Source organism: Balaenoptera musculus, chromosome X (genome assembly GCF_009873245.2).
Source record: "Balaenoptera musculus isolate JJ_BM4_2016_0621 chromosome X, mBalMus1.pri.v3, whole genome shotgun sequence".
Classification (NCBI taxonomy): domain Eukaryota; kingdom Metazoa; phylum Chordata; class Mammalia; order Artiodactyla; family Balaenopteridae; genus Balaenoptera; species Balaenoptera musculus.
This window is the reverse complement of record NC_045806.1, coordinates 127,993,918-128,014,936: the sequence shown is the minus strand read 5'-3', so window position 1 is coordinate 128,014,936 and position 21,019 is coordinate 127,993,918. Positions and strand designations below refer to the sequence as shown.

The following is a 21,019-nucleotide window of genomic DNA, read 5'->3' as shown; positions in this document are numbered from 1 at the left end:
AGGCTTGTGACGACCTTAAGCCTAGAGGTCAGTCAGGCTAAAAGCCTACGTGCACGTGGCTGGTGTCTGTGTGCTGGGCCGGGCATGTGCATGTGAACACATACGTGTGTGTAACATATAAAAACACTTGGGGAGCAAAGGTGTAAGGGGACCGTCCGGTTTCTGCTCCAGTGGGCAGAGTGCTCCAAAGTCCTTTGCTTCCACTTGCATTGGCCTTGGTTTTGACATGCCTACTAGATCTATCTTTCCTCCTAATAACCACTCCTTTTAGCTTTCTCTTCTATTCTCAACATGGTTTTCAGAGCACCCAGACTTGTGGCCCAGATTTAAACTAATGTGTCCAGAACGAAATACTCTGCTCCCTTGTTCACACAGCTGAGAGTCACATTAGCCCCAAAGAACTAAGATGCGGCTGTGCCCTCAAAAGTCACACCGCAGGTCTCCTGAAGCTAGCGCCCATGTAGACAAGCACCCCAGAGCATCTCACCCCAGATGGGAACCCACCGCGGACACACACTGAACTTCCCGGAGGCATACATCCTGGCACATCTAGGGCCCAGGTGTGCAACTTGCGCTCAGGGTCCCAGGCAGCAGAGGCCGTGACAAGCCAGCAGTGCGGCACTTCCCCACAAGCCGCTCTGGACCTCTCACCAAGGCCTTCTCCACCACTGCGCCCTCTCCTGTCACTCGCCCGGCCTCCAGCACGAGCAAAAGCTTCAGTGGCTCCCCTCGTCGAGTTTGCGCCCAGGTGTGTCTGCAGATACTTAAGGGGTGTCGACAGACACGGGCACTGGCACCTCCTGCCCTGCACACCCACCAAGTAATACTGAGAACCTTTCTCCTCTCAAGTAGTTTGGAAATCACTTAATTTGTGATGAGTCCCCTCTTATCTCATCAGCGTCTTGATGAAGATTCCAGAGTATCTGATCTCATGCCAGATGACAGGCCCAAAGGGAAATGTTGTAAGACACAGAACCAGAGAAAGAAAAGTAACCAAACAAAGGAAAAGCATCAAATTTCAACTAGGACATAAAGGTCCCTACATTTTTAATCAAAATATATTTTCTGTCCTCCTAGTTTGAGATCAACAATTAGAAAATCCAACAGGAATACTTTAAAAATTTCATAAGTAAACTTTAATAAGTAAAAATTACAACCTTCTCCCAGCAATGAAACTAATTGATTAAAACAAAGAATGGAGACATGTTTTTTGGGGATTCTCTCACAAACAGCCAGAGGGATTTAGGTGCCTGAAGTGGTGCCTATATACACAAGCAGTGAAGAAGTGACTGGAAATAACTCACAAGATGGAACGACAGAGCCCCTGGCCAGGCATCCATCTAGAAGGGAAATATGGGGTGACAGAGGCGACTGACACTGGAGTCCTCACAGGACACTGTTAAAAAGATTACCCCTCAATTAAAAACATGGTTCAGTTATATTTTTTTTACTTGCCCTATACCATTTTGCTGAGCAGACTTAATTTTTATGAACTTTTTTGATGAGGGAAGGGGGAAGCAAACTAGGAGAGGCCCATGATGTTAAAACGGCCCCCAGGAAACAGCTGCAGACGCTCACTGGGCAGTGCTGGGTCTGAAGGGGAGACACTCCAACTCTCTTGGGCAGAGAAGCAGGTGGCGCCGAACCCGCCCCCTTCACTGGTGTCCTTAAAACAGGACAAGGTGGGATGACCGCGCCAGGGGACGTCAGCAAGGTCGCAGCAGCTGCTCCAATGCGCCGGACTCTCCGCCCTTTCTGGGATCTCAGGTTCATTCCCTCAAGAACAAACGTAGTTATGTTTTCTCAATAAGGCTTTAATTCCTCCTCCCACCTGGACACAGTGCTTCAAGTGGCGTCCACTACTCAGAAAAGATTTCCACTTTTATTTTCTTCTTCTTCTTCTTCTTTTTCGTGGTGTCACTGTCCTGGGGGAAAGAGAAAGCAAGCGTCTGTTAAGCACCACCACTCTCCCCAAAGGAAATCAGGGAAGTTCCACACAGTCAACTAAGCCTTTTCAGGATCCGTAAGGATATCCTGCAATACGTAAATTTTGCACATAACACAATCCCGCGTTTTCCACGGACGCCCCAGCATTCAGATCCCCCAGCTATGCACCCTCCCCACCCCCCATCAACACAACCCTAACTCTGAGCCGTTACTATAAAAGGCTGGGCCCGTCCCCGTCCTTCCCACAGGGCAGCTCCCCGAGTAACCAGGCTGGCGCCCGCGGGCGACTCCTTCCCCTTCAAGGACAAAGCGAGCCGCAGGCCCTGCACTTGTCTGGACACACCCCATCTCCCGGCTCGTCCGCGCTCTCCAGAGCAGCTCTGGCCTTCTTGTCTTTCTTCTTCTTCTTTTCCTTCTTGACCAACTGGGGAGCCACTGGAGAGGTTTCATCACTTTCACTCTCTCGCTTCCGCTAAGGTGGAGACAATTGATCAAATGTTAAGATCTTGGGCGAATGCGGATGAGAAAGTTTCAGTAAGTCAAAAGGGGAGGAGCCAGCAGAGAAGATGCTGATTGGATCCAACAGGAAGTTTTCAAAGACCCCAGCAGGGCCTTGTTTACTAAGGGTTCAAAGACCAGGAAGCCAGGGGCACAGCAGGAGCGCCAGGGCAGCAACACAGGGCCGGGCAGGAAAGGCCACATGCTCACTGAAGCCAAAGGCAGGACCGCATGCCCTCCAGGGGCGCTCCCACGAGTCCTCAGAGAAGACAGGCAAGCGCGGAATTCCCGCCTGCGGGCCCCAAGCAGGGCACTCAGTGCCACCCGAGGCACAGACAAGCCACCCTGCAGTCTAACACCAGCAGCCCCCGAGCCAAGAGCCAGAGCGTGCTTCCCGCGGACGGTCGCAACACTGAGCCGGTGCCGTCCAGAGGGGCTTGTCCGGCCCCGAGCGTCACAGCCTCTATTTCAACACACCTGTGCCACCCCTTGACCCAACTCTGTTCCGGGGTCGTGGCCTCAGCTGAGGCCAGCAGACACGACAGGGAACATGAAGTGGAGCGTGCAGAGCCCGAAGGGGGCAGGAAGGCCCACCCCGCTGAGCCAGCACTCACCTTTGGGGCTTTGACCGCTTCGGCAACTACCTGGGGCGCTTTGACGTCTTTCCTGGCAGAATCGCTGAAAGAGGAGCGAAAGGTGAGAGTCGTTCCCAGCAGATCTGGCAAGTCTAAGGCCACCATCAACATCCTGACGCTGGACAGAACTCGCCACTTGCTGTCGCAGACTGACTCCCGCTGGAGTGCCACGAGCCAGACTAGAAAGGGTTAACTGTCTGTCGCGCTGCCCAATGCCTAACCGGCTGGGCAGGCAGGGCACAGCGCCCGCCGCTACTCCACACGCCCCAAGGCCAGTCCCCTCGGTCCCACACGTTTCCCCAAACTAAATCCACCCCTTTCCCACGCCTGGGCTCCCCGCCTCCCCTCCTCCCCTGCAGTCGCCCTTACCTGTAGTCCACATACTCCTGTGTCCAGGCGGCAGGCGTGCTGTCCGTGGGCTTGCCGTGCTTGTCCAAAAGGCCCTGCTTGATCATCAGCCTCTTCTGACTTGCCTGGTGGACCGTCAGGGTTTCAACGTTAGAACAGTGTCAACACATAAAGCAGGTGCCACGACCACACACACACAGCAAATAAGGTGCCCCCCTTGGGTGTTCTCAGCAGAGCGCTCCAAACTCACCCCCCCTCTAATAGGAGCAAACATGGGACTTATCAAAGGTTGCAAACCTTTTTGTACCAGTGGGAGCCTCTGCAGTGTCACTTTGACCACAGGGCCTTTGCACATGCTATTCCAACGGCCCTGGACTCTTCCCTCCCCCCTTCACCTCAACATCTAACGCTACGTACCTCACACTGGCGTGGCTCAAGATCCCTCACCCCGACTCCCCGGCCAGGCCAAAGCCTTCACCGTGGACTCTTGAGGTGTTAGGCACCTCTCCACACCCCTTCATAAGGCCCTCACCACGCCACTGTGCAATTTGAGCGTTGCCCATCTACTGTCCCCCTTAGACTGAAATCTCTAAGGTCTGAGACAGGCCCGTTTCTACTTACCATTGACTCCCCAAAGCCCAGCACGAGGCAAGGACGTGGCAGTGGACACACGCTGGGAGCTGCCCGAGTGAGTATTCAACAAGGCAAAACAGAATAAGGCAGCAGGGCACACGCCCAGTCCCACTTACTTTTGGACCTAAACCCCACTTTCGAGGGTAAGTGTCTCTCTCCATGATCACTCTCTTGATCTTGGCTACGATACCATGGTCACAGGTGGAGATCACTGCCGTCGTCATTAATGCAACAGCTGCAGGCGTTGGAAAGAGATAAAAGAATGATTTGAAGGGGAAAGACTTGATAACCAATGAGCCCGAATGCCACTGCTTTATACAACTTTTAAAAACCTATTTAAAACTCTAAGCTCTCCTGCCTTGAGGTTTCCTTTGCTGAGGGTTGCATATGGAGAAAATCCACCATTAGGGGAAGAAAGCCTGTGAAATCACGTTACTTACCGAGTTCAAAAACTACTGACACAAATCACACTCATAAAAATCAATGCTTCCTAGGTCCTCAGAAGGGACCTCTTAATAAGTAAATCAGAGCTATTTGTTTAACCTGTGTAATTTGCACAAGAAATAAAGCATGTCATCAGGATTCCTTTTCAGCTGTGAGCAAGCAGCCAGAGGGGAAGGGAGACCTCAATAAGGAACCCCAAAGACACGTGTGTCGTGCCTGGAGCTCAGGCCACACACAGGGACAATCCAATAGCAGCTAAACTTTCACAAGGTAGTGCTGCAAGCAGACAAGGAGTGGACTGAAGGCTCTTTAATTACCAGCCATTCGCCACCCCCTTCACTGATGATTTCCTCTCTTTTCACTGGAGAGCCAAACCGCTGAGACACAGCTCCTAACAGCAGCCAGTGGGACAAGAGGAAACCCCACTTACCTCCTTGCTGCCTATGCCTGTCTGACATGGCCCTTTGCTGTGACCATCCCGACAGACCCCAAGTAACACAGTGATCAGATCAACCCAAGGGGCCAGGCCTTGCGGAACCCCTCTTAGTGAGCCTGGCTGTGATGGCGCAGGAGGGACGAGGGCACCTTCACCTCTTACCCATGCAGATGGCTTCCCCTTTGGTGGTGATGACCACAATCTCCTGATTGACTTCAATGCCATCCTCGTATCGGAGGACGCCCGGGAGCATGATCTTCGCCCCGTAGCAGATGGCGTTCACCTGCAGGGATGGCGTCCCTGGTGAGCGGCCGGCCCCAGGCAGCCACCGCCCTCCACCCCACCCCACCCCACCCGTGACAGAGGACGAACGACAGCCACAGCCACCGGCCGCAACCTAGCTTATGAAGGGACTCAGGGTCATGGCAAGCGCCCACCACAGGCCGGGTGCTTCATGCATGTCGACTCAGAAATGTTAGCGGGGACCGTAAATAGCTACTCCTGCCCACGGCACTTAGAGCTGCTTTCACGTTAAACCAAAACCCAGCCTCAGTTTTCTTCAATTGCTCTTCTCTATTCCTCTAATCATTAAGGGAAAAACCCCTGACAGAGCTGGGAGGTGTATCAGATTTATTGGGAAAACTGGATAATAACAGGTTCCCAAAGTTAACTCACAAGCAAAACTGCCAAGGCCAACCCTCCCGAGTTCAACAGCACGCCATGCGTCCAACCCGCCTTGTGCCACCTTGTCCTCACTCACCATATTCCACCCTCCCTTGAAATTCACCCAGAAGCGACCAGTTTGACCCCAGCACAACGGGGGATCACATTTATGTTGTTCTGTTTTATGTGATTAAGTTTTTTCAGTCGCTATAGAGGCATGTTTTGGTATGCCTCATTAGTTTTTCTGTCTTTTATTACAAACTATAACATCTATACTGTCATCAAACATCTATATAATTTAAGATCCGAATATGAATGAGCAAGCTCAAATTATTAAATATATACAAAAATTTACATCTTTAAAAGTCAGAAAAAATTTTTATTGCTACCTGTTTAACAATAATTGATCATGCACTAGGCCACAAAGCATCTTAACTTATAGAAGGCCGCATTCTCTGACCATAATACCATTAAAAATACGGCTATTTACAATTCTGGACTACTCAACCTTAAATAACTACTAAAGAGGAAACCCAAAGCAACACAAATAATTGCAGATTTCCTTTCATCATTAAGATTACTCTCTCTAAGGTTATTTAGTAAGTATACTAAGAAAAAAAGCTTGATAATCTCTGTGACGTTTAGGTTTTATGGCCTCAAACTAGGATTTATTTAAACAAAAACAAAGCTTTTAATGGAGAACTTATCGTATCTCTGAAACTCTAGTCTCAACCTTTTATCCCCATCAAAACAACCTTTTCTAGCAATAATTTAAATAAACCAAGGTGTCTTAGGCACATGCAGAACTACCAGTTTACAAGAGGGCAAAGTTTATGTACCACTGAGAGTCTATTTCTTGAACCAAGTTACTTACTCTTAAAGTATTTGCCTTATTTCGAAATGAAATTAGTCCTAGCATTAAACTTCTACTTTAATTTATGTTTTTGATTTAATAAAAAGTTAATCATAAATGCTTCCATTAACAAAAAACAAATAAATGAAACCAGCGTCCAATCTACGAAACCAGAAAATAAACCAAAGGAAAATAATAGTTACAAGTTCACAAAGCCCTATTTCATCTCTTTAAATAGAATGAAGTGTTCAGGACACGGACCACATCTCATCTCTCGAGGTCACATTTTGTCCAAGCAGAACTTACTGCACTGTCTTTCATGACCAGCCGTTTATGAGATGTCAACAGCTTTTCCAAAGGGTAAACAACTCGCCGCAGGTAACTCTCATCCTTGTGGTTGTCATACAGCCACTGGGCATCCAGCACGTCGTGCATCGTCACCATGTGGTCCTGGAAGGTAGCCACATACGAAAATTACTCGAGTGCCATTGTATCCCCAACAGGCAAATGGACCTCACACTTCCAAACACAGAATGAATTTAGTCCCGTCTACTAGTCCAAGCTTATTAGTCTTTGGTCTCTTAGAAGTCAACTCTTTACCTGTTGGTCTATTAAATCTAAGCAGGCATATCTGTAGGCTAGGAGGTAAAGGAATAGAGTAATGCTTTCCATCCAGTCACCCCCCCCGGCCAGCCTGTGTTTCAATGTCCCAAAGTTTAATTAACAGAACAGGGAAGCTGCCCTGAACTGAACTCAACACTTTGGAAACTGCCTTTTCTTGGATGTGAAGCAGGTGGAGTTCCACCAAGGGCTGGAAGACCTAAGTACCAGCCGGCTCTAAAACTCTTAGCCCCGCGATGATGTACCTTTTCACTCATGACTCCGGAACGAACCCGCCGGAGTTCCTGCATCTGACCACCAACTCCCAGTAACAAACCAAGGTGTACACACAGCGTCCGAATGTAAGTGCCGGCCTCACAACTCACCCAGAAGATTCCTAAGACACACGCAAAAGTAGTACTTATTTTCCCAAGTAAACACATCACTGGTTGAGAAACCCAGAGTTATTCTCTATCTGCACCAGCAAAACTAGAGGCAACAGACACAGGCCACGACTACACCACATACTAAAGGCATCTACTTTTAAGAGACTAATTCTCAAGCATTCATTTCTACACACATGTGCTCTATGTCGGCTCAGTGCCTCACAGGCCTAAGGACCCACCTAATCTCCTTTCAGGATCATACTCAATCATCTTGCTCTCGTAGATGGTCCGCACTCGGAGTTGCCTCTTTACTGCAGCGATGAGCGGGGGTCGCTGGAATAAGGCACCTGTCAAGGTCTCTAGGGCCTGAGAATAAGCACAAACGAAAACAAAGATTCACTGCACGGACTCTCAAATAAGATCAAAGGGCAGATTTGGGGAGTTTAAGGGCACACTTGAAACACAAAAGGTCTCTTTCAATCATTTAGGATCTAAAAGGGCCTTTCGATTTTTGCTTCTTTCTTCAACTACACAGGGACAGCTCAGTGCTGAACAGAAGCCTCTCGTCAGAAGGGACGTGAGCAGGTCGGCCACGGCAGCCCACTGAGAAGGGCGAGGGCCTCAGAGACCCCAGTTGCTAACAGGTGCCTCCCCTACGATTACACACTTACCCTAGAAAGCTGAGTCCCCCCTTCGATAGCATTGTGCAGCCGGACAATTCCCACATACTCTTTGCCTGTAAAATGACAAAAGAGTAGTCAGGTGTGGCCACTGAGTTTTCTGTATTTTCTATATGCTTATATCACTCCCATTTCGTACAGCCAGAAAAAGCAGGCAATTTGACCTCCTGTTTCTGTAAAATTTGCATTAAGACAGATTTCATGGTGCAGATGTGAGAAAGGAATGAAGACGCTATCTCATCGAGAGCTCAACTTTCAACGTGCTGACAGGGACAGCCGGAGCGCCCGTGGAGAGCCTGCCTGGAGATCACCTTAGAAGGTCAAGTAGAACTCTCCCCAATGCCAATGAAGGAGAGGCACTTTAGGCAGAAGCAGCAGGGAGGTTAGAGGAGCGTGGAGTGACAGGCCTGGAGCTGGGCTCAACGTGTGCATAAGAAGCACCTAGAACTCCAAACAAGGCAGCCCCACCAGGGTCTGGATGAGGACAGAAGGCACATACACACCAAGAATATCCCTTGCTTCTGTTTTGTTTTTGTTTTATGATTTTACTAATGAAGAAATCATTTCCGAAAGCCAAAACGTAGAAGGAAAAGGAAACACAGAAAGCCTTCCAATCTCAAAGTGGCCCCGTCTTCCCTCCCTCTCCCACGTACCTGCGCTCTGCTGGGACTTCACCAAGCGAGTGGCCCGTTCAATGCACACTATTAAACAACCAGTCACCTTGGGATCCAGGGTACCACTGTGTCCTGTCTTCTCTACCCGGAGTATTCGCCGGATCCAGGCTACCACCTCATGGGAAGAGGGGTTGGAAGGCTTGTCAAGATTAATGAAACCTGTCCTAGAATGGGAAAGAAATTACTGTGTCATCGGCTCTGGTCCTCTAATGAAAACTAAATCTGAGGAGTAAAAAGAGTTTACCATGGGTACAGGATCTCATATTTAGGGCAATGCCACCACTACCTCCGTGAGTAACTGATGTGAAAGGGTCATTTTGAAAAGAACAGAAGTTTGAACAGTGCTGTTCCCAACACACTTACCTGATATAGTCCCCAATCTCCCTCTTCAGAGGATTTGAACCACAAGGAAGAGGTGTATAATGTGTTGTCCTTACATTTAGCTTATCAAAATTCTAGAAAGCAATGATACAACACAAAACAAACAGTAAATCATTAACATGTGGAAAACAAGAGTCAGGACCACCATGAACCATGATATGGTGACGCTTCAGGTTCTTGTTTTAGATCTTTTGCTCCTGTATTTCCATTATGTGCTGTGACAGACTGCTAAGCCTCCCCACATGCTGGAAAAATTACCTAGATGAGTAAGAATAAGACAAATTTGCTCCCTCCTCCAGAAAGACCTCTTGGGGTACTACAGAACGAATTGGGCTTCACTGTGCAGGCTTGTGAGGAAAATATGGCCTAGCTTTGATCTTCTCAGGGACCAAAGGTAGCCAAATGGAGGAGCACTGGCGACACGGCTCCCCACCCCTGACCAGCTCGCGCCTGCCCCAGGCGCTCCTATCCCGCTTTCCTCACGTCCGCCCCTTCTCACTCTCCTTTCCAGGGCTCCACCACCAGCCTGAAAGAGCTCCCGTCAATGGAAGCCCATTAGCTTCATCTCGGTACTTTCCACAAGCAGCAATGATTTTTTTAACTGCATCTCCCACCCCTAGATTTTAAGTTCCATGACAGTAGGGACATTGCCAACCTGGTTTACCAGCAGGTAAAAATAGAGAACCAGATGCTGTCTAAATGGCAGACACATCTGGCCAAGCAGCAACTCAACTGTATTGAATTCTATATGCAAATCTCACTCTTTTACCTCATATTTAGTGATTTATTCAAACAGTTTGTCAAGGAGTCTTTCAATAAATTTACCTCCTAATCTCGTAGCTGCCGCCCATTATGTCATTTGTGAAACTTGTAATTCAACTCATTAGCGAAGTACCCTAGTTAAAACCCAACACGACAGCCAGTAACTTCTAGAGAGCAAGTTAACATGCCAGGCACTGGCCTTATGCTCTCAAGCATGTTCTACTCCACAAACCAGTACAGGTCTGTAAGGTGAGGCTAAGCACAGAAATTGAGAACTAACTGTTTATAAAACGTGAGAGCAGTGTGACCTTGTTGTGAAATTTACCTGCATTCTACAAGTGTTGGGTACATTGGAAATGAAGGGGAAAAAAACCCGAACAAACCCTGGTTCTTCACCTCAGACACCCTGAGGAACAGTGTTTTAGGCGGCCTCATCTAGCATTTCCTAAGTCCAGGGTGCACTCTCAATCAACTGTTTAACACTCAAAAACAGTGTAAAAGCCAAGTGTTGACCTGATGCGAAACACATACCTTTAGCAACAGGGGCCACTGAGATGTGTCCAACTGAGCCACTTTGGATTCAGGTTTGATGAGAAATTCTTCAGCGTGTTGTATTTCCTTCCACAGGACAGAAACACAGCCTGTTAGACTTCCCACCTGACTTTGAACAGTTCCACTACTACCACAGAAGTCTATGCCTTTGAAATAAAAAACAAGGCAGTCTATGCCTTTTCCCTGGGACCTCCAAAGGAAAAAGAGATGAACAAAGAACTGAGAAGCGTAAGTGAAGTGCCACCAAGACAGGCACAGCAATTTTAAGAGAAAGAGGGATAGTGGGTCTGATAAGAGAGAATTTCAGGGAGAGCAGCTGGTGTGGCCAGCAACATTTAGCAGGGTGTGCCTGACAGCAAAGACCTAGGTTGGCGGGCGTTGTGTACTTTCTCCACAACGACCACTCAATTACAGCCCATTCCTCCAAAGCCTTTAAAAACAGGTCTTTTCTGTAATCTGTCATCTAAGAAACCTTTCTTTTCAGTCAAAGCAAAGTACAACATATTCGTACTCACTGCTACATCTTCTTCTGCTAAGGATTTCCGGTCCTTTTTCTTCTTATGTTTCTTCGGTAAAATAAGTACTTAAAAAACACACACACACAAGAATTAGGAGTTTTCCCCGAAAATAAAGACAATGAAGTTTAAAACAAGGGCAGGTAGAAAACGGATGCTTGTCTAGGATCACAGGGGAAGCCGCCGCGGGTCAGGCCGAGTGCGCGGGCTGCACGGCGGGCTCCCGACAGCAGCCGCACGTGTCGCCCTCCATCCCGGCTCACCACGTGGCCGCGCGGGGCTGAAACGCCCACGGCGCTCTGGCCCCGGGCCCGTAAGTTCCGTAAGCGACCGCCCGACGGTCCCCGAGGGCTGGTGGCCCCTAGAACTTTTTTTCGACTTAGCGCTCCGCGCACGCCCGAGCCCCTCGGCCCCTTTGCTTCCCCTCATCGCGCGGCGCCGACCGCGGCGTCCGAGCTGGCGGCGGCGGCCCGGGCCCTGAGGGGACTGTACCGCCAGCGGGAGGCCCGGGCTGGTGGCGTCACGTCACCGCGGGGGCCTCTCGCTCTCTCGCCCTCACCCGTGGAGCCAAGGCCAAGCGACAAGGTCGGCAGGAGGCCCGGCAGCTGGAGCTAACGGAAAGCTCGGGCCTCGACGTTGTCCCCCCACCCCCGGCTCCTCCAGCCGGAGGACCTGGCCCCGGCCCGCGGCAACCCGCCCAGCCACCCGCGAGAGAACCACCCGTACCTTCCGCGTCCGCCATGTTGCCCCGCTGAGCGTGCGAGCCGCGTGGGCCAGCGCCGAGGAAGCTATCGCGGACTCCCGCCGCCGTCAGGCCGCGCCGCTAGGACCCGCCCACCTGTGCGCCGCCCCGTGCGTGTCGTGCAGAGGGGCGGGGCGAGGCGGGGCCGGGCTCGCGGGGCAGAGCCCCAAGCGCGCGCGGGACGGCTGCACACTCTCATTGGCGGACGCGGCCTGGGGCGCTGGCGCGTCCGCGCGTGCGCCTTGGGCCTCTCCCCGCCTTCGGCGGCCAGGTCTAGGAGCGCCTGCGCAGCTCGCCGGGGCGGCTCGTAGCCTGTGGGCGTGGCCCGGCCGCGGTTCACTCTTCTTCGCTGAGGTTTTACCCGGACGGGAGCACCTGGGCACCTGCCTGAGCGCTCCTTGCTTCCTCGCTGACCATTGAAGGTGGCTGTCGGATCAGAGTCCCGATGGCAAAATGAAGACACATGTGAAGGCACACAGAGCTTGCACGTCCTTTGCCGCTTGTAATTCCCATCCAGCTAGAGCGGCACTGGCGATAGAAACAGGAGTGCGAGCCACTTGTGGACTTTTAAATTCTCCAGCAGCCACTTGGAAAAAAAAGTACAACGTTAAAAGTTAAATCGATTTTAATAACAAACTTTATTTAACGCAGCGATCCACAATATTATCATTTCAACATATAAGCAATACACAGCATTGTGAATGGCATATTTTACGCTCTTTTTGTGTTTTTTTCTGTACCAAGTCTTTACGGTGTGCGCTTTATGGTTACAGCACAGCTCGATTTCAGCTCCAAGACGGGGCTCCATGTGAACTGCTCGACAAAGCGGGCTCGTGGCTGCGGTACTGAACGGCCAAGCAAGTAGCGGCTCCAGGTTCAAGCCCTCTTCCCTCTTGTAGTAATAATAATAATGCTCTAACTTGATTTTTTTTTTGATTTTTTATACATAGCCAAAGTCCTCAATATCAACCAATCCACGAGCAGTTAATTACACTCCCCATAATTTTATAATGCTCCGTTGGTATATATTTGGCTAAATTTCAGGTACTCACTAATGGTTCTCCAACACTCCTCATCTGATCTGTTAGCAAATCCTCTCGGCCTTGCTTTCAAAAGATCCAGAATCTGGTAGTTTTTCACCACCCTCAATACTGACACTGGAGTCCATGCCATCACCATGGCTCTCCTACATTTTTCCACTCGCCTCCTGCACTTCCCCCCTGCTTCTGTTTTTTCCAACTATATTGTCTTCTCAACATAGCCCCTGGAAACAGCCATTAAATTGTGTCAGGCCATGTCCCTCCTCTGCTCAAAGCCCTTCAACAGCTTCCCATCTATAGTGAGATGAAGACTGGCTCCCCACTTCGCACCTAACCCCTGGACCCTATGAAAACGAACTTACTTGAAAAAAGGGTCTTTGTAGAGGTACTGAAGTTAAGGATCTACAGATGAGGTCATCCTGGATGACTCAGGTGGGCCCCAAATCCAACGACAAGTATCCTTAGAAGAGAAGAAGGACACAGAAGAGGATAAGACCATGTAAAGATGGCGGCAGAGACTGCAGTGATTTTAGACTTTCAGCCTCTAGATCTGTGAGAGAATAAATGCCTGTTGTTTAAAGCTGCTCAGTACAAATGAACCTATTTACAAAAGAGAAATAGAGTCACAGATGTAGAAAACAAACATAGTTAAGGGGGGGGAAGGGGGAGGGATAAATTGGGAGACTGGCATTGACATATACACACTACCATATATAAAATAGATAACTAATAAGGACCTACTGTATAACACAGGGAACTCTACTCAATACTCTGTAATGACCTATATGGGAAAAGAACCTAAAAAAGAATGGATAGATGTATATGTATAACTGAGTCACTTTGCTGTACAGCAGAAACTAACACAACATTGTAAATCAACTACACTCCAAGAAAAATTAATTATAAAAAATAAATAAATTTTTAAAAAAGTAAAGCCACCCAGTTTGGAGTAATTTGTTACAGCAACGTGAGCAAACTAATAAAGCATCTCACTAAGAGTAAAAGCCAAGGTGCTGATGACGGCTGTCAGCGTCTGCCACCACTTCTCCTTCTGAGTCCACCTGCTTCCACTCACGGCCGGACTCACGGCCGGACTCACGCCCGTCCGGCCACACTGCCTCTGGCTGTGAAGACTCCTCCACAGGCAGACACCGTCCTCTTCAGGCTTTTGCACCTGCTCTTCCTTCTGCCTTCAGTGGGTCTTGTTTCTTGTCTGTCTCTTCACTAGAATGTTAGCCTTATGAAGCCAGGAAAGTCTGGTTTATTTTGTCCACTGCTATATACAGTAAGTACCCTACATATGAACCTTCAAGTTGCGTTGCCAAAGGAGGTAGGAGGTGTTGCCACGGAAACAGGCTTGCGCTCTCAGTGGGAAGGATGGGATCCTAGAGCAGCAGAGTCTAAGTGGTGGCACTAAATCTCATAGAAACGGGATGGGTATCAAAATAGGCAGCAGAGCTGGCAGCTGGAATGAGAATGTTTTATCCCCAAGGATCTTCAGGGTGATGAATCATGGAATCCTATTAATCGGCCACCTGTAGTAGACCACCAACAACAAAAACTCTAGGTCTGGCGAATGACAGCCTGCCTTGAATCACCACGATGGAAAATCATGGCCCCTCATCTAATTCCCGGACCCAGTCAATTCACAGACTCAGCCCTCAAGCAAAGGTGAGGCCAGGTACACATAGCACAGCTGTGTACTTTAAACCTTCCTCCAACTTTCAACTGTGGTCCACTGGTCGGAAATGGAGTCTTTAGGCTGCGGCTCTCTCTCTGTGGACCCCCTGTGGACCCCCTGTGGCTCTTTCCCTAGTTCCTGATCGCATAATTGGCAGCTGGATGAATTCCCACAGAGGCTTCCTGACTAAAGGACTGAGCACAACTATGGAAAAAGGGTCAAAAGAAAGCCCCAGTCACTGTCCCTTCAATTATCTGGCACATTACCATAATGAAGTCCCTGGGCATTGACTTGATCATCTCATTGTCCCCCAAATCATCATACTGGTCTGCCACATTAATGACGTCATGCTGACTGGACCTAGTGCATGGGCAGTAGCAAATATTTCACCACAGAGCGAAAGATAAGCCCCATAAAAATTCAGGGGCCCAAAACTTTCATGAAGTTTCTGGGCACCAGTGGACTGAAGCATATTGGCATTGTCCCTCCAAAGAGAAAAACAAGTTGCTGTACCTCGAACCCACTGTCACGAAGAAAGAAGTACAATGCTTGGTGGGCCCCTTTCTGGGGGTGGCATACCCCATGTGGATGCTTTTATACCTTTGTCAAAAACCAGTTGGGTAAATTTATGTGGGTCTATTTCTGGCTTCTCTACTCCGTTCCATTTATCTATGTGTTTATTCCTCTACCAATATCACACTATCTTGATCACTGTAGTTATATAATGAGCCTTGAAATTGTGTACAGAGATTTATGTGTTGATCTTGTATCCTGCAACCCTGTAAAGCTCACTTATTAGTTATGGGAGTTTTTCATGTAGATTCCTTTGGATTTTCTATGAAGACAATTATATCACCTGCAAATGAAGACACTTTTAATTCTTCTTCCCAATCTGTGTGCCTTTTGTTTCTTTCTTTCTTTTTCTTTTTTTTCCTTATTGCACTGGCTAGAACTTCCAACACTACGTTAAATAAGAGTAGTGAGAGCACATAGCCTTACCTTGTTCCCAACCATAGGGGAAATTGCCCAGTTTTTCACCATTTAAGTATGAAGTTAGTCATATGATGTTAGTCGTATGTCTTCCATAGATGTTCTTTAACAAGTTGAGGAAATTCCCCCCTATTCCTAGTTTTATGAGAGTTTTTGTCATGAATTGATATTGGGTTTGGCAAATGTTTGTTCTGCATCAATTGATATAATCATGTGACTTTTCCTCTTTTGCTTGTCAATATGGTGGATATCACTGATTGATTTTCATATACTGAATGAGCCTTGCATCTCTGGGATAAACCCCACCTGGTCATGGTGTATAATTCTTTTTGTTTGCAGATTTTACTTGTGAATTTTACATTATTGGCCTTTCACACACATGTATAGCTATCTCCTCATGTTTGTCCCTCATCCAGAAATTGGAGAAGAATTTTCTTTTCAAATTTTCTCTCTTTTCACAGAGAATAAGTTAGCTGCATGGCCACTTTGCCCCACATAACATAATTAAAATAGAAACTCTTCCTTAATAGTGGACATTTATTTTCATAAATCCTCCTAGTTACAAGATTTACAGTACTTAAAGAACTGCCAAACTAAACCTTTTTTTTTTTTTTGGTTGGGGAGCCTTCCTCTTTTTTTAAAAAAAATGTTATTTATTCATTTATTTTATTGAAGTATAGTTGATTTACAATATCGTGTTAGTTTCAGATGTACAGCACAGTGATTCAGTTTTTTATATATATATATAATTTTTCAGATTCTTTTCCATTATAGGTTAATACAAGATATTGAATATAGTTCCCTGTGCTATACAGTAGGTCCTTGTTAGTTATCTATTTCAAACTAAACCTATTTTATTTTATTTTTTTAAACATCTTTATTGGAGTATAATTGCTTTACAATGGTGTGTTAGTTTCTGCTTTATAACAAAGTGAATCAGCTATACATATACATATATCCCCATATCTCCTCCCTCTTGTGTCTCCCTCCCACCCTCCCTATCCCACCCTTCTAGGTGGTCACAAAAGCACTGAGCTGATCTCCCTGTGCTATGCAGCTGCCTCCCACTAGCTAGCTATTCTACATTTGGTAGTGTATATAAGTCCATGCCACTCACTTCGTCCCAGCTTACCCTTCCCCCTCCGCTTGTCCTCAAGTCCATTCTCTACGTCTGCATCTTTATTCCTGTCCTGCCCCTAGGTTCTTCATAACCATTTGTTTTTTAGATTCCATATATATGTGTTAGCATACGGTACTTGTTTTTCCTAAACCTATTTTAAATAAATGAGAAATGGGTAAGCCACAAAGGGAATCCAGGTTCTAAAACACCACTTGCTATTCAAATTATCTAGTCTCCCCAGGCTGGAGTGCAAACAAGCCATCCTCTGACTCTCTATCATCATCTCAGATGAATGGAACTTGATTGTTTCGACAATCATGGTGAACATCATGCTGGGCCATTACACCGAAGACATCATGCTTACTGCACCTGGTGGACGAGAGGTAGCAGAGATGCTTCGTTAGGACACCTGTATGCCAGAGTGTGGGAGACAAAGCCCATGAAAACTCAAGAGACTGACCCTTAGCGATGTTTTGAGATGGTCTGGACCATACTGGATATTCAGTAAGTTGCTGCACTTCATACCACCTACCACTCAGAAAGGGGCACGGCATTTGGTGGGGCTCTTCAGATTCTGTAGGCAACATATACGACATGAAATTGTGCCACCAGTGCTTCAGCAAGTAATCTGTAAGGTGACGTGTTTTTAGTGGAACCCCAGGCAAGGAAAGTCTCTGCGGCAGGTACCGGCCACTCGACGCACTGCAATGTTACACGGAGTTTTGGCAAGTCCTAAAAGGAGAAACAGACCGTGGATTCCTGGAGTTTTGAAGGAAATCATGCCCTCTACTGCCACCGTATTTTCCTTTTGATCAACCTCTGTGGCCCCTGCTGTGGGTGACACTCTTTCCCTTGACTCCCACGTGTAACCTCATAGGTCTGTTGGTCAGGGTCTCCGGAGGAAGCAAATGGGAGGCTCTATGGGTTGAACGGAGGAGAATCTAATGGGGAGATTGTTTACGGAGGTTAAAGGAATCAGCAGGGGTGAGGCTGCCCTCCCGGGAGCTGCCATCAGTTGATGGGGTCACGGCCACTGTCACTGCCACTGCTAAGTACTCTGCCTGTCCACAGCAGAGACCCACACCGAGTGCCCAGTAAGGTAGCCCTCCCTGGGGGACAAGCCCACCACCTTGTGGCGACTGATGAAATCAGACCACATCTGTAGGGAAGGGGCCGCAATTTGTCCTCACTTGAATATGTACTTATCATGAGCTACCTTTCTGCTGGCATGGCCACCCGTAGACTTACTGTCCTGCATTCACTTTCACAATATTTCACATAACAGTGCTTCCGACCAAGGCAATCACTATAAGACACAAGACGTGTGCTACGTGCTGACACTGAGGGATTGCCCTGAAGCCTCTGGCCTGAGAGGATCGGTGCTGGTCAGTCTAGTGAAGGCTCACTTCCTACACTAGTTGGGTGAAAAGACACTGAAAGGGGGAGGTGAGCTGGTGGCCACTATGTGGTGCTGTTTCTCCTTAGCCAGAATCCACGGGCCCACGAATTGGGAAGTGGGAAGGACTCCTCTCACCATCACACCTAATCATCTACTCCCAGGGTGGAGCAGCTTGGAGCTCTGTTGGTTTCCAAGGTAGGAATGCTTCAAACAGGACCCAAACGCTGGTTCCATCATACTGCAAGTTGATATTGCCATCTGGCCATTTAGGGTTCTTTATGCCACTGAACCACAGGTCTACTGAGCAGGCTTGGATGGTTGACATTGATTACCAAGTTGAAACAGGGTCACTGTTATACCATGGGATTGGGAAGGACTCTGTCTTAAATCCAAGGGACCCTCTGGGGCATCTCCTACTACTGTCACGTCCAGGCAGGACCACTAAGGATTCAGGCTCAGTGGGAATAAAGGTTTGGTTGACTTACCAGGTAAAGAATTCTGACCAGCTGAGGCTGGAGAGCAAAAGGAGGACAGGGACGGTAGTGAAGAAGGAAGTTATAAAGACCAATGCAATTATGATCTCAAGGTCAGTTATAGAAAGGAGAATTGTAGTAGCTGTGTGTGCGTGTCTGTGTGTGTGTGTGTGTGTGTGTGTGTGTGTGTGGTGAACATATAAACTTTTCCCATATTCCTTCTCTCCAGATTTTATGTATGTCAAATAAAGGCTGATAGAGGTTAGCTTTATGTTTTTCTTTAGGTTTTAGGATATTGAAGTGAGGTGGTGTCTGAACTAGAGATGGCTACAGTGACGGACGGGCCTTTTGGTGTCCTGTTTTAGGGAGTGCTTTTTAGTTTTGTAGGAGGGATAGGATAGCAGTATTATTTTGCCAGGAGTGAGTTGCTGTTGCTTTCAGCGCCCACGGACTCCCAATGCTCCAGCACTTCCATTGATTTTATAAGCACCTTCTTCCCTAAATTAAATCCCTTTCTGCTTGAAACACCTAGAGCAAACTCTGTTCCCTCCACTGAACCCTGACTGATTACAGAACAACACATGAACCCTACCATACAAGAGTCATCGCTCCGTGGAAATTTCAGATGCATGGTAGGAGGCTGAGAAGTCTTTTTGTAAGTCAAAGAAATGATGTGGCATTTGTTACTTCCAAGTGTCACTTCTAAGGGAGAGGCGTCACACCGAGGGAGAAGAGCACTACAGGTCAGGGAGCTGGCCAGGTGACGCCACACATCCCTCGGATTAGCATTGTGGACGCGGCCCCGAAGTTTGGTATCCGTGCTTTGCTGTTTATACAGTGTGTTCCTAAAGGGCAGAGTGTGCCCTGAAGGGCAGCACAGACAGGCCTGGCTGCCTCTCAGCTGAGTTCCTACTTGTGCGGCTTTGGAGGGTGATATGATCCTGTTCCTCAGTTTACTCACCTGCACAACTGAGATCATGGTCAGGCCCACTTGATAGTGTGTGTGGATCCAGGGAGCTAATGCCTGTTCGGTGGTGCGCATACTCACCGGCCCTGCAGCCGCAGGTCTGCGTGAGTGTCGTATGCGTGGCAGTTACTTGCCGGGCTCAGCACACCGCCTGCACCATCATTCTTGGATCCATGTTTTAAAGGCTTCGGGTCAAAGAGACTGCAAACAGCACTTCCAGTTTTGAACCTTTTGATTCTGGATGATTTGGATTTAGTTTTGCTGCAGAGCTCATCCCCGGATAAAGAGATCTTCGGGGGAGGGGCACAGCAGAAGCAGTAATTTGCAAACCATCAAGTGGAAACGGGAAGTCAAGGGGCAGTTAGGCTTTTCTTTGTCCCTAAGCATTGACATCGCAGGTGCGGGGTCTAGGTTTCGGCTCTCGTGACCCCGAGGCCCGGGCACCAGACCTTCAGACGCGGCCGACCGCGGGCGGGGGCGAGGGCGGCGGGGGGCCGGCTCCAGCCCGCAGGGCTTTCCTGCCCGAGGCCGGGGTGGCGCCCGGCCCCTCCGGGCGGGGGTCGCGGGGCCGCGGGGGCGGCGCTGGGAGGGCGGGCGGGCTGCAGGCGCTGGGCCCGCCCCGCCGGCATCCCCGCCGACTTCCTCCCGCCGCGGGCGCCGGCCCAGCCGGAGGAAGCGCGGCACGATGAGCGCGGGCGACGCCGTGTGCACGGGCTGGCTCGTCAAGTCGCCCCCCGAGAGGAAGCTGCAGCGCTACGTGAGTAGGGGCGTCGCCGCGCGTCCTCGGGGCCCCGGGTGGCCGCGGGGTGGCCTCGGAGTGGCCCGGGAGCCCCGCGCTCGGGCTGCGGGCGAGGCCGGCGGACGGAAAGCGAGACCGCACGTCGAGCCGGAGCGCGCCGAGCCGACGGGAGGGAGGCGGGTGGGGCGAGCCCGGGCGCCCGTCTCGGTGCGGGAGCGGCCGGGGGGACCGCCCGAGAGAGCGGCCCTGTCGCCGTGCCGCGGCGGGGGAGAGGGACGGGGAGCCCGGGACGCGCCGCCTGCACGGGGCAGGCGCGGAGGCTCCGCTTTCCCGCGGGGCCGCGAGCACCGTCTTCCCGCGGAGGTGCCATCGGACACGACCGTCCGCAGCCTTCCTCGGCTTGTCGCTTCTCAGCTTCTCCTTTCTGCGGACACCGCTCTTTTCGAGAACCTCCGGGAACCATGGGCTTTTGCTAGGATGAGACAAGGGGCGCTTGGGAGAGCACACCTTAAATGTACGAGCCACAGCTCGAACATTCATTATGTCCACCCGCGTCCTCGGGACAAGGTCTTTACAACGTACAGCTGCTCAGACCCCTTTCTCCATTGACCCGGGACTACGCTAGTGTCCGTCTCTTGCGACTCTTTGCGAAGTTTTTTGCCGTTTGTTCCGCTGAGCAGCGTTTTAGAGGCATGTTCCACTTAGCGTGCAGATGCCATAGATGTAGACACACCTAGATTCTTCTGATTACTACCACTGTTTACCTTCATCATTCTTCTTGAGTCCCCGAGTCTATAAACACGAGGTCCACTATTTCTCAGCCTCTAAGGCACCCAGCTGCTTCGCTAACGGTGCATCTGC

At 49.3% G+C, this 21,019-nt stretch overlaps 2 protein-coding genes and 2 non-coding genes across 5 annotated transcripts in view; 1 reads left to right on the top strand and 3 right to left on the bottom strand.

Moving 5' to 3' along the window:
* Positions 1 to 1,117: 1,117 nt before the first annotated feature.
* DKC1 (dyskerin pseudouridine synthase 1) lies at positions 1,118 to 11,851 on the bottom strand. Its single transcript, XM_036839748.1, has 15 exons — positions 11,734 to 11,851; positions 11,008 to 11,075; positions 10,472 to 10,558; positions 9,161 to 9,252; positions 8,777 to 8,961; positions 8,115 to 8,179; positions 7,683 to 7,809; positions 7,324 to 7,454; positions 6,764 to 6,907; positions 5,104 to 5,224; positions 4,178 to 4,296; positions 3,450 to 3,553; positions 3,060 to 3,123; positions 2,291 to 2,419; positions 1,118 to 1,925 (listed from the first exon to the last, which is right to left on the bottom strand). Exons 1-15 carry the CDS (start codon positions 11,747 to 11,749, stop codon positions 1,860 to 1,862), a joined length of 1,518 nt encoding a protein of 505 aa, XP_036695643.1. The 5' UTR covers positions 11,750 to 11,851; the 3' UTR covers positions 1,118 to 1,859.
* LOC118889332 lies at positions 3,158 to 3,283 on the bottom strand. The gene has a single exon (XR_005018472.1). It is a non-coding gene; the product is annotated as a small nucleolar RNA SNORA56 (small nucleolar RNA).
* LOC118889330 lies at positions 7,087 to 7,224 on the bottom strand. The gene has a single exon (XR_005018470.1). It is a non-coding gene; the product is annotated as a small nucleolar RNA SNORA36 family (small nucleolar RNA).
* Positions 11,852 to 20,064: 8,213 nt separating the features above from the next.
* Positions 20,065 to 21,019, top strand: part of GAB3 (GRB2 associated binding protein 3) — a 61,014-nt gene continuing 60,059 nt past the window's right edge. For both annotated transcript variants that reach the window (XR_005018262.1, XM_036839082.1), the window contains exon 1: positions 20,065 to 20,176. Coding sequence is in view for 1 of the 2 variants with exons in the window: in XM_036839082.1 (XP_036694977.1) it covers positions 20,105 to 20,176 (72 nt within the window). In the remaining variant the exon portion in view is untranslated. The remainder of the gene's footprint in view (positions 20,177 to 21,019) is intronic.

What these genes read in the sequence shown, in the direction of transcription:
- DKC1 (XM_036839748.1), bottom strand. An exon ending in AGTGGGGTTTAGGTCCAAAA is followed by an intron (nt 3,554 to 4,177) that starts GTAAGTGGGACT and finishes ACGGTCCACCAG; the next exon opens with GCAAGTCAGAAGAGGCTGAT. An exon ending in AAGCGGTCAAAGCCCCAAAG is followed by an intron (nt 2,420 to 3,059) that starts GTGAGTGCTGGC and finishes TCTCCACCTTAG; the next exon opens with CGGAAGCGAGAGAGTGAAAG.